At 40.5% G+C, this 16,934-nt stretch overlaps 1 protein-coding gene across 1 annotated transcript in view; it reads right to left on the reverse strand.

The window, feature by feature from the left end:
* Window positions 1-3,043: 3,043 nt before the first annotated feature.
* The window catches only part of LOC120518747 (potassium channel subfamily K member 16-like), a 55,747-nt gene continuing 41,856 nt past the window's right edge, over window positions 3,044-16,934 (reverse strand). The window contains exon 5 of the mRNA XM_039741692.1: window positions 3,044-4,056. Within this exon, the coding sequence (XP_039597626.1) occupies window positions 3,761-4,056 (296 nt within the window). The 3' untranslated portion in view covers window positions 3,044-3,760. The remainder of the gene's footprint in view (window positions 4,057-16,934) is intronic.

The following is a 16,934-nucleotide window of genomic DNA, read 5'->3' on the forward strand; positions in this document are numbered from 1 at the left end:
TGGCCCTCAACAGAACCAGGACGGACGCCCCTGCGGTCTGGAGGAGGCACAAGCCCTCCTCACGCCCCTCCTACGCCCCGCCGGGCTCCAGCCCGGCCGGGGCACATATATATATATATATATATATATATATATATATATATATATATATATATATATATATATATATGACAGCAACACTCATCACTCACAACAGTGACAAAACAATTACATTGACAATCATGTTACGTTATTTTCAAAATGTTTCCTTTTCTTTTTCATTGCTTCTTTAACACACTACTTCTCCGCTGCGAAGCGCAGGTATTTTGCTAGTATTTCTATATTTTTCGGTTACTTAACATGCCGCAATTTCAAAAGAACACATTTCTGGAGAGCTAATGCCTCCTAAGGAAACAGTATCACAACTCCTTACAGAAGAAGAATAGATTTAAAGAATTAAAAACAAAGCCAGAAATTAATAAATACAAAGCTCTGTCATGATAAAATGAAGGTTGGAAAAGTTGTGATTAAGGGTTTCAAGAGTTCGAAATTTACCCGTAAGCATGTTGCAGAAAGCTGGCCATGAGAATAGTAAACTGATGTTGGCTAGATTCAAATGATGATAGTTGTTTCACTGCAAAAAATGAAATTTAAGTATTTATATCATGACGTTAAATCTTGTTTTCCTTATTGTAAGAACTATTGACTTATCCAAAAATTAGTATTTTCAATTTTTTCAGCTTATTTTAAGAAATCTTGTCAAGTAAATGCTGCTTACCCCAATGGCAGGTATTTTTGCTAAACAATTTTTTGTCTAGCTTTTCTACAGGGTGAGGCAGAAAGGATGGATGTTTTTTACAAAATCACAAAATTGTTATTTTTTTCTTACAAAGAAATTTATTGAAAGATTTGAGTTCATACTGAAATAGCATTTGACAATTTGTAGGGATGGAAATGCAGGTCTAAATGCAAAATACGCCTTACCGAACGATTACTGAGGGCAAGTTCAGAAGAATGCTTCCGAGCAGATCGCTAGTCATACGCTTTCCACATTTTCAGGGGTACGTGCCGTCGTGTAGCCCCCAGTGGTCTTTTGTTCATTAGTGTACTTCGTGTACGAAGTGCTTTAACCCAACGTAGGATAGTGTTACGAGCGGTAACAGCTTTATTTTTGTGGATATGGAAATGGCAACGAAACTCACGCTGAACTGCGGTAATAGATTGGTTGTTCTTGACAAGACAGTCATACACAAAAACGCGATGCTCTATCGTCCAGGGCTCCATGGCTTCAACTAAAAAGAAAATAAAAAAATGCTAAGACTTTGCGAACCTAACGCCACCTACCGCACATCTGTCACTCCACCTAGTGGTGAGTTCTAGCCATTTCAAAGACATCCGTCCTTTCTGCCTCACCCTGTATATTTATTTTTTTAAGAGTTTATGTTGGCTGTTTTCAAAATCCCACCTCTGTTTTTTTAGCAATCATGGCTTAGCACACTCTGTTGGGAATCCAGTGCTGTTTGAACCATAATGGGGAGTTATATAGTATAAAGAATTTTTAATGGTGAATACCAATTCCCATTTGATACAAACCATTAAAACCATCACATCAATCACATTTTGATGGACAATCTTGGTTTGAAGTCTTGTCCCAGCACACCACTTGTTTGAGTATTAGGATTCTTAGTGCTCTAATTTTCAGACCAATGCCCTCCCGGACATTCAGCCCCCATTTGATCAGACCCTGTGGGGAGAAGAGTATCTATCTATCTATCTATCTATCTATCTATCTATCTATCTATCTATCTATCTATCTATCTATCTATCTATAATGTTTTAATGTCAGCATCTATTTTCCCCTCTGTGTTCTATCTATCTATCTATCTATCTATCTATCTATCTATCTATCTATCTATCTATCTATCTATCTATCTATCTATCTAATGTTTTAATGTCAGCATCTATTTTCCCCTCTGTGCCACTTGAGTGATACTCTGGTCAAAAGATGGCTCTGTGGTGGGGTTGGTTTCTTGGGTGTTTCTCTGTTATTATGATCTGCAGTAACAATGTTTAAGGAATAGCAGTGCCCTGGGCACTACACAGATCCCAGAATAAAGACAGAGCCATACCTGGTCATAAAAACAACAGGCTTTTTATTTAACAAAACAGTACATGTTCTTAGAAAGAATAAAACAGCACAAAACAAAAACCTTTACCCTAATTCTCAGATAAATTAGACTGACAGAGCAGGTTCTGCAATGCTGACCTGAAAGGTTTAGGCTACTCCGCTGAGTGAATTATACCTAAATACTAAAGTGCTCCACAGGTTCTGATAAAACTAACGTCTACCTACATCACCTTAAGCTGTATTTGACAAACAAGTCTCTCTGGCACCTTCTTGGCTATCTTTGCCACGCACCTTTTTGCGTATGGGACAAATAAAGTTTACATAAACAGCTGTGTCATCTCTAGGCAAAGGTCAAGTAGGCAACCGCCTTGGGGGACGCCATGCCCTTGGCAGCACCAAAACATCGTCTGAGAAGTGACCGCGAGGGTGCTCATTTCCACGTTGATTCATATGCGATTGCAAGTTTACCAATCTCCCCCCCTTCTTTAAATTTAATTACGTGATTGCAGCAGTGATCTAAATGGGGGGTTCTCTTATGGAAGTCTCTTTTCGGATTCTTGCAACCAAACGTATCTAAGGATGCACTAAATAGGCACATCCAAGGACAAGTGTGAGGGTCTTTTACTGATGTAAATGTACAGTCAGTATCCCAGTGTGCCTTCGAAATTTGAGGGATACCCAAGGGGAGTTATGTCTGCTGATGACGCCCCATCTGTTCTTTTCATTTGCTAAACTAGGAGGACATTCTGACATGCCACATTTGAGCTTATCTTTTTCGGTGGTTCAACTGCATTTTTACGACAATTCAATCATTAATTAAATGTATAATTAAGAGTGAAAAGTTTATCCATCCATCCATTATCCAACCCGCTATATCCTAACTAACAGGGTCACGGGGGTCTGCTGGAGCCAATCTCAGCCAACACAGAGTACAAGGCAGGAAACAAACCCCGGGCAGGGCGCCAGCCCACCGCAGGGCTAAGCAACAGACATATGCTTCTCAATACAAATTAACCACATGTGGTATTTTCCAAGTGACAAAAATGATTTACCATCATAAAACATTTTTTTAATGTTAAATATCAAATTTTAAATCAAAACATAAGTTGTTGCCACAGAGGCATTACTAAATCTACATTTAGCCCTTATACTAGTTTAAAATAAATGCATATTGTCTTAGTTGACATCACCCTGTTTCACGACTTCAAAGAAATGGTTATAATATTTACAGCTATTTACATACACGTAGGAGCTGGACAACTGGTAAGACGTAGGGAGTGTACATACCCATCACACTGAATTAGATTGACGACAAACTTAACGCATTTTGAACTGCAAACCTTTCACTTCAATCATGTTAATTTATACATAAATTCTGTTGATATTGAAAGATTAAATAATTGTGTAATCGAATATTACACACATGCCACCTCATAGCTAACCGAGGAGAACTCAACACACATAACACTTTATTTCAGTAATAACTATGAGGCAGGAATTAGATTTGGTATAAAGTTAAAAATAAAACTCGTACTCTGTGCCACATGGGTTCAATCGAAGTAACTGGTGGCTCAAGAATCTCTCTGTGAGAGCTGCTTGCCATTTTAGTCTCTGATATCAAGATCACTGACGACTCCCTTTCTCACCTCTGGGTTACATGCTGGGTACCATACTGTCTTGTTCTGAGAGCAGCACCATCGTTTGCTGAGTACTGCAGTTCATCTCTAGGGCAACAGTCTCTTCGGAAATGGGGCTAACAGGTGGGGTGCCATTCCCAATATCTTTCACAGCTTTGGCTGCTTTCCTCTTCTGGTGCACTTTGGTGATCTTCTTTTCGGTGTCTGTATAAAAATTGGTCAGCAAGTTGAACAGAAATGCCAACCATGCCATCCCAAAAAGGATCCATAAGGCCACAAGAAAGCGATAATAAGGCTTGCCACTCTTTACACCTAGAAGAGGGACAAGAAGCAAAGAAAGTAACATCAGATTTAAAGCATGGGGTGTGCAGTTGCTGAGCGGAGTTTTGCTAGCTGTAAGCTAATTCATTCCCTATTGTGAATAAAATTCTTATAAATCAATTCAGTAAACTTCTAAATACACCATTATTAATTGGCCACATTTCTGTTGATTCACCTTGGTTTTAAATTGTTATAGTAAGAATTTATAAAGTAACATCTATCCTGGCATCTTTGTAATGGCTTTCCACATAATTTAAAGCAATTACAAAATGATGAAGGTCACTTTTAAATTATAACCTTTAAAAAGCAAACAAACAAAACTTAAAGGAAATAGTCTCCTGCATCCTGGTCAAAACAAATAAATAAAACTGAAGTCTTACATGGAGCTCTTCTCTGAAGACAGGCACAAATCCCTCTCACAGATTAAAACAGTAACAGAAAAGGAAAAAACAAGTAATGTTTACAGATGATAAGGACACAAGGGTGTGCCCAGATAGGATTTAGAGTTCACCACTGTCCCTGAAGTCATCATGGAAGGAAAGAACATATGGATACTGTGAAAGCTGGCCCCGGCACAGACAGACAGAGAACAAATTTTGCACCCACACACTTTTTATTTACACTATGTACAATATTTACAATGTCAAAAGTCACGTGCACTCATACCCCAGTGCCTGTTGCACCGATTTCCCCAAAGTCCAGGGCCCACAGTCTTTGTGCCTTCCTGGCCGCCTCCAGTTCTCTCTCTCCCTCGCTCTCTCTCTCTCTCTCCCTCTCTCCCTCTCTCTCTCTCTCTCTCTCTCTCGCCATCCTTGTCTCCCCGGTCGCCTCGGGTCCCTACAGGCCTGGGCTTCCAAACCCCCTACCCGCGGCCTTCCGCCTAACCAGGATGGACGCCCACGCTCGGTCTGGAGAAGGCACACGCCCTCCTATGGTCCTCCAAGGCGTCCCGGCCGGGCTCCATCCCCAGCCAAAGACCACACGGGGTAAACCGGCATCAGGGCGCTGCCTGGCGGTGACCACGGGTCCCTACAGGGCTGGGCTTCCAAGCCCTGTACCCGTGGCCCCCAACATAACCAGGACGGACGCCCCCTCGCGGTCTGGAGGAGGCACAAGCCCTCCTGTCCTCCTCCTGGCCGTCACAATACGTATCCTGGCCAGGATGTTCCTATTCCCTTGTCCAGTTGGGATGGACTCGGGGAGACTGCCTGCCAAGAACAGCTGTTCCCCAGTATGATAGGAGGCAGTGCTTCTCTGATTTGGACACCCACAGGGCTGAATAGGAGGTGTTCTGAAGCACAGCCATGTTGAGTTCCCTAGGTTCTGACAGAGGGTACTCTGTCAGAGGGTACTCTGGGAGAAGACTCCCTCATTTTATGGTGTTGCTGTCTGAACTAGAAGTGCTTCCTGGTTTGCAAAGTTCTTGTACTGGAAATACTCCTGGGTCCAGCTTACAAGGAGACACCTCACTTCGCTCTGTCCGTCAAAGTTGGAGTCAGTGTACAACTTTGGAAAAAGACAAAGAATTGTGTTTTGGAGAAAAAAGACTGTAAAGGTATTGTTGTGAATAAAAGCTCTTTTGAACCCCAGACTGGTGTCTTAAGAGGATGTGTCTGAGGTTTGGGTCTCTTACTCTTATAGTAACTACTAGTCGTCCCTAGCGGTTTAACCTGCGCAATAGTGGACCCTGCCCAGCTCCCCACTCCTGATGTCATGCTTCACCCTACCCTCAGCCCCCAGCCTCTGTCTCGAATTTGCACAAATATATCGCTCCTGCAAGCAAACTATGATTCCTATAGCAATGAGAGAAGTCGCAAAGTCAACTGGAATGTTCAAGCAAATTATAGAAAGAAACCCGATCTAAATCTGTTAAGTAATTCTGTTGTTCGCTAGCTAAGGAATGCTCCAAGGCTGGTGCGTGAGCAAGGAGGGCCCTGCTGCCATGTCTCTCATATTTGCACAAATAAATTGGCACCGCAAGTAAACTGCAGTATGATACATAGCGCAATGAGAGAATTCACAGGAATGTTCAAGCAAATTATAGAAAAAAAACAACCTAAATCCGTTAAGTACAGTAGTTCCCCCATGAATATATATATATATATGTTAAGTACAGTAGTTCCCCCATGAATATATATATATATATATATGTTAAGTACAGTAGTTCCCCCATGAATATATATATAAATGTTACAGCCAAAGCCTGAAATCAGCCAAAGTGGGAAGTGTCTGGCCAAATCGGGAAATGGCCAATGTCGCTGTAAATTGACCAGCCGATGTCTGATCTTTTCCTTGATGTCGGGATTTGGCCAGCCAGTTTGTGAAATAGCACAAATAGCAAAAGCCGGAAGAAAAAAGGCATGAGCAGCTCTTTGTTGTGCACTTAGTAGTGCAATTGCATCGAGTGTAGCCTTGGCAGGTCTTGTTCAGAAAGCGGACGCCACCTGGTTGTCTCACATTTCTGTTATCATTTTACTCCTAAAATAGTGACTTAACATCAGGGACCTATTTTATTGACCTTAAGGTTAGTGTTTGGGCGGGGGGAAGGCCATCTCAAGTGGTATCTGCTTTCTGAACAAGACCCGCCTTGAGCAGTTTCTCGTGCAGAATGGAAAACTCACTTCTGAATCTGCATCTGAAATTTTTAAGCATCTTTGCACCTTGAGCGGACAGTCTTACATCAGCTCATCAGAGTTTGGCCAGGGAGTTCTCGCCACTTTGCAAAATGGGCGGCCAAAGTAGCAAGTTGTTCGGACTTTGACCACACTTCTCGGCAAAAATGTGAAATGGCCGGACAATTCAGGAACTGGCTGAACTTCACGGTTTTGGCCTTAACATATGGGAGAATATATATATATATATATATATATATATATATATATATATATATATATATATATATATATATATATATATATATATATACAGGTGGGTCCTGTCCTTGCCACTGCACTTTCAGTTGTGCATCTCAACTCCAACTGTACCACTTCAATGACACCAGACACCTTGAGCTTTCTTTGGAAAATGTAAATCAAAATATTCTCATTATTTGTTCGATACAGAATCATTTCAAATAAAACAAACAGATTACACTGGCAAACCTTCGTCAATTAAACAGCAAGCACAAAGCTAACTGACATTATGCTCATCCATGCCAGCACAATCCTGTTCTTGTTATCAAGTAAAATGCTTCCCTTGTTTTTTTGAAATTGTGTAAATATTTTTACACAATCCTTAAGAAAATGACCTTGTATAGAAGCAGTTTTATAGGGCTTGGTGTGTTCCTGAGACATCTGGATATTTTTTAAGCAGATAGGCATTTGGTTTGTGTTTGTAATGCCAAAAATGGTGCTGCTAACAGACACATGGCTTAGTTTGCTTTTCCTTGGATTTGCACAGGCCATTTCCATCTGACGTGTTTGTTTTTGATAAGCTGAATGCTGACGCCCATTGAGTTTACACATCATTGGATGTGCATGTGACCTGTACAGAAATAAAACAAGGTATATCACTTTATATTGAGACAATATGTTCTCTAATATATAAATATTCAGCTGTTTAACAGTGACTCTGCACGGTTTAGTTTGTTTTCATTTTTTAAGCTTACACACTAAGCTTACCGTAGGTTGGCAGTGTCTCTTTGCTTCTAAAATGCTAGAACACTTCAGCCTTATACTCAGAATGTGACATAACAAATCAGCATCACACACAGCAATGTAAAACACTAATAGTGACACACCCAAAAGTGTGTAACAAGACAAGAACCAACATGCAAATAGAGACAAAGAAGGCAAAAGTAAGTATTTGAAAATGGCCAAAAATAACCAGCAGGAGAAATGAAATTGATAAGGACAAATGAAATTTTATACCATATTATATTATACCAAAATATATATTTTCCAAATATTCTCTGAATATAGATATATAAATATTCTATATTTCTAATATTCTATATTTATATTAAGAAAAAAAAAGCAAAATGAAACTCAGACCAAACTGCTTCCCATCACAGATGCAGAATGTCCCAAAGAAAAAAGGCCACCCACTGGGCTAATGGCATGACCAGAGCAGATAGCACTGCGCTTTGCATTTGAAGAGTTCTGTTTGTTTTATTCTCTTGGCAATTTAATTATTGCTGATGTTTGATAATGAAATGTCTACTACTTTAATGAAATGTACACTACTTTAGACATTGGGTACATGCAAATGTTGTCGATATTTTGCAGACATTAGATACACTGCGGTTGAAGTCGATGTTGGGCTGCTGGCCAGTTCTCATCAACATTATTCTTATTTTCTTTACACAGAGCACTACAGATATATGTGGGATTACGTAGTAAGGAGGCTGGTAAATAATAGTACTTGGGGGCAACGTTGTGTGGTAATGGAGAGCAAATGCTTTATTACTTGACTTGATTATGTTTTGTGAGTGCCATGGTGGAGAGACGGGCATCCTGGCTGGACAATGGCATGACCTCTTGACAAGATGGAATGTGCCAGAGGATGGAACTGCTCCTGGCCTTTGGCTTCTGCTCATCCATCCCCGGCACCTGCCGTCATCCAGCCAGGATGCCCATCTCTCCACCATGGCACTCACAGTTATGGGAATATTTCTACTTTATTTGAGTATAACATTATCTGACTACTGCTACTACATTTTCAAATGGCTGCATTACTCTGATACATTTTGTTAAACACATTTGTTACTGCAATATTAAACCAGAAAAAAGCACTACACAAATACACATAAACCTTTACTCAGCCAGTTCTCATTTGAGGGAAATTTTCAAATGTGAGTTGTTGGCACTAACTATAAAGGATTAATTTGAACACAAATAAATAAATCTATACTAATAAAAGGCAAAGCCCTCACTCACTCACTCACTCACTCACTCACTCACTCATCACTAATTCTCCAACTTCCCGTGTGGGTGGAAGGCTGAAATTTGGCAGGTTCATTCCTTACAGCTTCCTTACAAAAGTTGGGCAGGTTTTATATCGAAATTCTACGCGTAATGGTCATAACTGGAAGCTGTTTTTCTCCATTTACTGTAATGGAGATGAGCTTGAACACCGTGGGGGCGGAGTTTCGTGTGACATCATCACGCCTCCCACGTAATCACGCAGTACATAGAAAACCAGGAAGACCTCCAAAAAGCGCTGAAGAAAACATGCATTATATAATTGAGAAGGCAGCGAAACAATAAGAAGCGAAGCAGTGACATATACAACCATATTCATGAGTTCTGCTACTTCGGAAACAAAGCACGATGAAAACCTACACTTTAAATTAAGTTCATAGACAGGCTGCCGCTGGCGTTTGTAATTTAGTGCCTGCCCATATAAGGCCGTCCGTCAGCGGCAATCCAATAGCAAACTCCCACTAAATATTCACGGGTGAAGGACTGTGCTTATGCAGAGGAAGATGAGATGGTCAGGGTGGTGTTTGACACAAACTCAGCTAAACTGCGAGAGAAAGTTTTAAGTGCCAGGACTAAGGTAACATTAAATACAGCCATGGACATAGCACGAGATGGCACCAGCACAGCTGGGAACCTTCGATGCATGTACACCGAGCGGCTCACGTGAACTGACGAGTGCACAGATAAAAGCAACAGTTCCAAAGAGCTGAACAAAACCGAATTACACAATTGAAAAGGCAGCAAAAATATGAAGCGCCTGATAAGCATATTCATAAATCCAGCTACTGCGGAAACAAAGCACACGGTGGAAAAAGTCAATGTCCCGCTAAAGGAAGACAGTGTAAAAAACCCGTGCATGCAGTGTGTCAGGTCTCAGATAAAGAAGAAGACGAGCTGTTTATTGATGCAGTAAGAAACGAATCGATGAATGAAACCTGTCATCTTTACAACGATTGACAAACACGGAATGTAACTTGAACACAACACATCCTACAAATACGAACCTGATTGAAAGAAATAATGATAATCAAATCCTTGATGACAGCAACACTCAGTAACACTCACAAAACAAATACTGTATATTGACAGTCATGTTACGCTATTTTTAAAATGTTCCCTTTTCTTTTCTAGCTTTTTAACACACTACTTCTCCGCTGATACGCGGGTATATATATATGTATATATATATCCCGATCTACATACTCGAATAATGGATACTTTATTCGCCATCAATGATTGTTTTGGTAAAGCCATACTCAGTGTATTCATTAGATGAACGGTAAAAAAGTAAGAGCGAGGGAGGATGACTTATTGAGGCATGCAGGCTGTAGTGCGCCAACTCTATCTGAATTGCGATCACATTTGAAAAATATATCTTTTCAAGTTCTATTTAGTCCATATGTGTCAAACTCAAGGGCCGGGCCACATCCGCCCGGCGTAATTATATCCGCCCGCGAGATCATTTTATATACTGTATTATTGTTATTAATGGCCCGGTATATGAAGCGCTGGTAACACAATAAACTACAGATCCCATAATGCAGCGCTTCAGCTGCCTTGCCAACACTTACCGCGTTAATCAAGTCTAGCTTATGATGCTGCAAGTTATTGTGAAGCTAGCTCACACGATGCTGAAGAGAAAAGTTGATTCTGAAAATAGAGCCTTTAAAAACCGATGGGAGGCTGAGTATATGTTTACTGAACCCGTGTGTCTCATTTGTGGAGCTAATGTGGCTGTAATTACAGAATTTAATCTAAGACGGCACTATGAGACAAAACATCAGGGTAACCTGAAAGACCTGAATGCAATGCAGAAGATACAGAAAGCAGAATAATTAAATAAGAATCTGACACTTCAGCGGACGTTTTACCGTGCACAATCACAAAGTGATTTCAAGTGAAGCTGCTTTTATGGGAGACACAAATGCACCAGTGCACTTGCCCCACTTTCCCTGTTGCCAAGTAATGTTAAACCAAGTCGTCACTACGGTGTTCCCAAACACGCACTTTGCTGATAAACTGAGCGCACTGAGTTTGCACGGCGCTTTGGTGACTTTGAAGAACAAAAAGTCCGTCTACATGCGGCTCGAACCTTGTGCATGTTTGGTAGCACATATCTGTGTGAGAAGCTCTTCTCAGTGATAAAGACTAACAAAACAGCACACAGGAGTCGCCTCACTGATGAGCACCTGCAATCCATCCTGAGAATCTCCACAACACAGAACCTCACACCAAACAGAAACGAACCTGTGCCAAAAAGATGCCAGGCGTCCAGCTCTAAAATGACATATGAGCAAAGACAACTGAATGATTTGATTTGTTATTGCTGAAAGGAACACATTTTATTTATATTTCCAGGTTTTGTTATGCAGCATGTTCATATTTGAATTTGTATAATTTTGACAGGATATATTTTTATGGAGAGCAAAATCTTTTGGGATATTTAAAATCTAAGTTTATTTTTTATATAAAATTACATAAGAGTAAAGAAATTTGAATGTTTGTTCTTTTAACATTTACTTTATTTCTAACTTGTATAATTTAGACAGGATATATTTTTATGGAGAGCAAAATATTATAAGTTGTTTAAGGTTTGAGTTGATTTATTCAGGAATAATATTCCTGTCTGTTTTTACCATTCCTACCAAAGATATTTCTGTCGACTAAATAAAAATTCCTTCTATTTAAAATTTAAATAGAACTTGAACAAATATGATAGTTCATAATATCCACGCAGACTTGCACGTAAGAGCGGGAGTTATCCGTTTTAACAAGCAGCGTATTGCACTGATACGAAATAGCTGTGTGTGTGTATATGTAGATATGTATGTATATGTATATGTATATATATGTTTATATATGTAGATATATATATGTATGTATATATGTGTGTGTATATATATACGTGTATATGTATAGATATGTATATATATATATGTTTATGTGTGTGTGTGTAAATATATATATATATATATGACAGCAACACTCATCACTCACAACAGTGACAAAACAATTACATTGACAATCATGTTACGTTATTTTCAAAATGTTTCCTTTTCTTTTTCATTGCTTCTTTAACACACTACTTCTCCGCTGCAAAGCGCGGGTACTTTGCTAGTATGTAAATAAATAAACAATAGCAAAATGATAAATGACCATGAATAAAATAAATATGTCAAAAGGTATGTATTTTGTTGCTTATTTCTTTATGTAATAATTTTATTATTTCTTCATTTATTTATTTCAGTTGAAACTGCAGGCAACCTAAAATACACCTGGAAAGGAAAACTGTCATTTTTACACCATCAAAGCTGAAAGGGTGGGCTCTAACTAGTACTTACTGTGTTTTAATTGGTGAATCATTGGTGAAGTGCATGCTTAAAGTTGTGACTGTGTGCATCTGTGGCGGATAGGAGAGAAAGAAAAAGATGCCCAGAATTACAACATGAAACGACAACTTGAATTCAAGAAACTGTAAATTCACCATCAGGAGTCTCCATCTGAAGTGTTTGCTGTAAATGTGGCACTGGCATTCAATGACATATACTGCTTCTCGCAATTGAGTGGATGTGGCGGACGTCTCGCTGACCAGCCACAAGTGTTACCTGGTAGGTGACTACCCAAATATCAGATGGGGATCAGACCTATGAATATATTGTCAAGGATGCCAGGGGCGACGACCTGGCCAGGACGCCTTGAAGGACCGGAAGTGGGCGTGCGCCCATCTGGGATCAAGTGGGGGCCGCCATCCTGGTCGCTTTGGGGAAAGAAGAGGGACACCCAGAGAGCTTTTCTGCCACACTGGGGCATGTCCATAGGGGAATGCCGGGAACCACCTGGAGCTCATCCGGGAGCATATAAAAGGGGCTGTCTCCCTTCATTCAAAGCTGGAGTCGGGTGGAAGCAGGACGAGGCAGAAGAGAGTGTGGAGGGGGCCCGAAGGAGAAGGCATTGTATGCTGGCCAGAGGCGGGTGGAGGAAGACAAGGTTGTGAGGGAGGAGTGGTGGTGGTGCCAGTAAGCAGAAGAGTGTTTGTGTTTGTACTTGTGCTGTACTACTGGTGTTTGGGACTGTGTTATGGCTGGGGGGAGTACGGGGAAGACGTGCCCTCCAGCTGTAGAGGAATAAAAAATCCTTTTATTTTACACGTGCCTCCTGTGTCCAATCTGTGTCAGGTCAGGCGCTATATAGTGCCTTTTACATCTGGCGTAGTCGGCAGGATTCCGGCAGTCCGTCTGTTTGGGTCGGAACCTGCAGTAAAATTGGGTAAAGACCCGACACAGTAGCACAAGGCACGTGCACAAACACAAACACTTTTCTGCTTACTGGCACCACCACCACTCCTCCCTCACAACCTTGTCTTCCTCCACCCGACTCTGGCCAATGAGTGGTGGTTGCTGGCTCCCTTTTATAGGTCACCTGGAAGTGCTCCAGGTGTTTGATCACCAAGATCCGGCGGCACTTCCAGGTGTGATGAAGCTGATGTCCACACAGGCTCAGGAGTCCCAAACACAGCACCCTCTTGTGGTACCTGCGGGACCCAACAGGGTTGCCCCCAACTCCAATTCCCAGGGAGCCTGAGGCACTAAACCAGCCCAGGGGGGCGGCCATCTAGTGTCCAGGGGGAGGTATTGCACTGTCCAGGGCTGCTCCCCCTGAATACAGTGTGCAGGGGCGTCCCGACTGGGCATGGACGCCAGGCACCTGTCACAATATGCATATGTACATCTACTCTACCAGTGATTCACCAATCAAAAAACAAGATGTGTTAGACCCCACCTTTGACTTTAAAATACTGCTTATGGTTTATAAAGCCTTAAATAATCTCGCTCCATCTTATATATCAGACTGTCTGACACGTTATATTCCAAATCGTAACAGATCTTCAAATGAGTGTCTCCTTATAATTCCAAAAGCTAAACTTAAAAGAAGTGGTGAGGCGGCCTTCTGCTGTTATGCACCTAAAATCTGGAATAGCCTGCCAATAGGAATTCGCCAGGCAAATACAGTAGAGCACTTTAAAACACTGCTGAAAACACATTACTTTAACATGACCTTTTTATAACTTCACTTTAACTTAATACTGATACTCTGTATGTTCAATTCCTCATAATAACTATTCACAGTGGCTCCAAAATCCGTACTGACCCCAACTCTCTTCTGTTGCTTTTCCAGTTTCTTTGTGGTGGCGGCCTGCGCCACCACCACCTACTCAAAGCATCATGATGCACCAACATTAATGGACTGAAAGCCAGAAGTCCATGTGACCATCATCATCAGGTCCTTCCATGAAAACCCTAAATACAAAGAGGACTGTTTGACTTATGTTAGGTAGATTGCCCAGAGGGGACTGGGCGGTCTCGTGGTCTGGAACCCCTACAGATTTTATTTTTTTTCTCCAGCCTTTGGAGTTTTTTTTGTTTTTTCTGTCCACCCTGACCATCGGACCTTACTCTTATTCTATGTTAATTAATGTTGACTTATGTTTATTTTTTATTGTGTCTTCTATTTTTCTATTCATTTTGTAAAGCACTTTGAGCTACATTTATTTGTATGAAAATGTGCTATATAAATAAATGTTGATTGATTGATTGACCTTCTCAATTTTACTTGCATTTCAAGGCCTATCTCATGCTGCATGTGGAGTCACTGAAATAATGAAAGAAAGAAAAAAGATTAATTATTAATTTTTACTTTTTAGTGCATTTTTTAAAAAAAATCTTGTCACTTAAAAATATTTTTTTTAATATATATTTTTAGCCACCTTAATGCCACACAGTCCTCGGCACATTACAAAAACCTTGATTTGGGTGAGAAGGTGACATTAGAGACTGAGTGGAATCAAACCTACAATCTTAAAGTGAAATGTTAACATTCATTCCTGTTCATTTCTCATTTCAGGAAATCCTAACCACAGTGACGCCTAACACGTGTGAAGCACTGGAAATGTGCGTTAGTCTATTGGTGTATCGAGCCTCCAGTTTTTCTTAGAAAAGCTCAACACTTTGGATATCCACTGAGCCAATATCGCCAGAAGTGTATTTCACCAAATTTCTATATAAATGATCAAAAATTGGTCACATTTAAAAAAAAATTAGTTTGTGTACATTGGTCTCAAGCACTTGACCAATGCTGCTCAATTTTCATATTGAAGTAATGTGACAAAACTTTAATATCAATTAATCAAAATTATATTTTTAAATTCATTTGTCTATATTGGTTTTGAACCTTCGACCAATTGATCAAAAGTCCAAAACACTAACCACTTGACCAACACTGCTAACTTTTCATATATATGTGAGTTGGCGGGCAGAGTGGTGGCTCTGAGGCTAGGGATTTGCACTGGCAATCAGATGGTTGCCGGTTTGAATCCTGTAAATGCCAAGAGAGACTCTACTCTGTTGGGCTCTTAACCTGCAATTGCTCCGTCCTGGGTATGACTTTAATCTGCAGGGAAAAACCTGGGGCACTCAAGCCAGCATAAAAAACCTCACGCTGGTTCCATTCCATCTGAATTAGTGTGGTGCTGAGGTGTCAACCGTTGCATGGCTGCACTTGGGTCCTAATCTGGGATCCTAAGTTGATCTGTCATGTGGTGGGTGTGGCAATGCGCTGTATCAGCGTGTGCTCCTAACCTCTGGGTGTTGGCTAAAAACACTACAGTATAATATATGGAAATGAGAACTTTAAATTTGACATAATGAATGTACAGATCCCAGGTCAAAACTGATGAAATATTGCATTGTCACTGTGGATCAAAGTTTGAAGGAAATCGGTTTAGTAAAAGTGGGTAAAATATTGATTGCAAAATTTGTCCCAGACAAACTGAAAAGGCAAGTTGAATAAAATTGTGTAATAATAAAAAATTCCTACCCTACCCTATCCTATCCTACCCTATCCAGTGTCTTTCATGTCTATCTACCTACCTACTTCCAGAGGCAATATGGCACCACTTGGGGTGAGTTTAGGGCCGTGATAAAAATTGTGAGGAAAAAAGTTAAATGTAATATGACAGAATTGAATCTGGATTCCTTTCTTGAAAGGCAAGAGTGGTAATGAAACTGTGTGTGGGTTGATAGGTCAGAGTGTAGTATTTCATGCCACTTGTTCTGACCCTAGGTTGAGGAGTTAAAATAAAAGTTAACAGTACATGTCAAAAGCTGACTTACGGTGGGAGTTATCCATGTGCCACATTTCACACCTGAGTCTGAAAAACAAAGCTCTGCATGAAGGACAAACAAACAAACAATCAAAACAGAATACGGGTGCCACGGGTGGCTGACATCACCAAACAAGAAAGCTTGATGTAACAGTTGAGTCTCTGTGTGAGAATTACTGCACTGCAATAAATGGTCGGGTGTACATGCACTGCATTTTCTAAAATATGATTAACTCACTTGCTAATTATCTTTATTCATTAAGTCACCAAGGAGTTTGTAGGGGTCTTAATCCAGGCTTGGATACCACACTAGGTGATACCAGCCCTAGTGATGCCACCAAAACAGAGGTTATGCTTTGCAGATATAGAGATTGTCAAGCTGGTTAACCAGCAGGAGATAAATAGCGCAGATAAGAGGAGAATGCTTCACATTGACTGAGGTCATCAGTTGAATCTCTCAAGGGTCTGTTCATTCAACCATTACGTTGTATGATTTGCATTAATGCCATAGATTTCGGTATAAGAAATAAACTTGTGAAATTTGCAGGTGAAACTAAAATTAATAATAATTAATTCTTTAAATTTTTATAGCGCTTTTCTCACTACTCAAAGCGCTTTTCATAGTGAATGGGGAGCCACTTCAGCCACCACCGTTAATGTGTAGCATCCACCTGGATGATTCAATGACAGCCATTTTTGTACCAGTACGCTCAGGTGAGACAGAGAGCGCCAATTAGAGACAGGGTATGATTAGGGGACCACAATGTGTAGGTCATGGAGGGCAATTT

This window comes from Polypterus senegalus, chromosome 18 (genome assembly GCF_016835505.1).
Source record: "Polypterus senegalus isolate Bchr_013 chromosome 18, ASM1683550v1, whole genome shotgun sequence".
Taxonomy (NCBI): Eukaryota; Metazoa; Chordata; class Cladistia; order Polypteriformes; family Polypteridae; genus Polypterus; species Polypterus senegalus.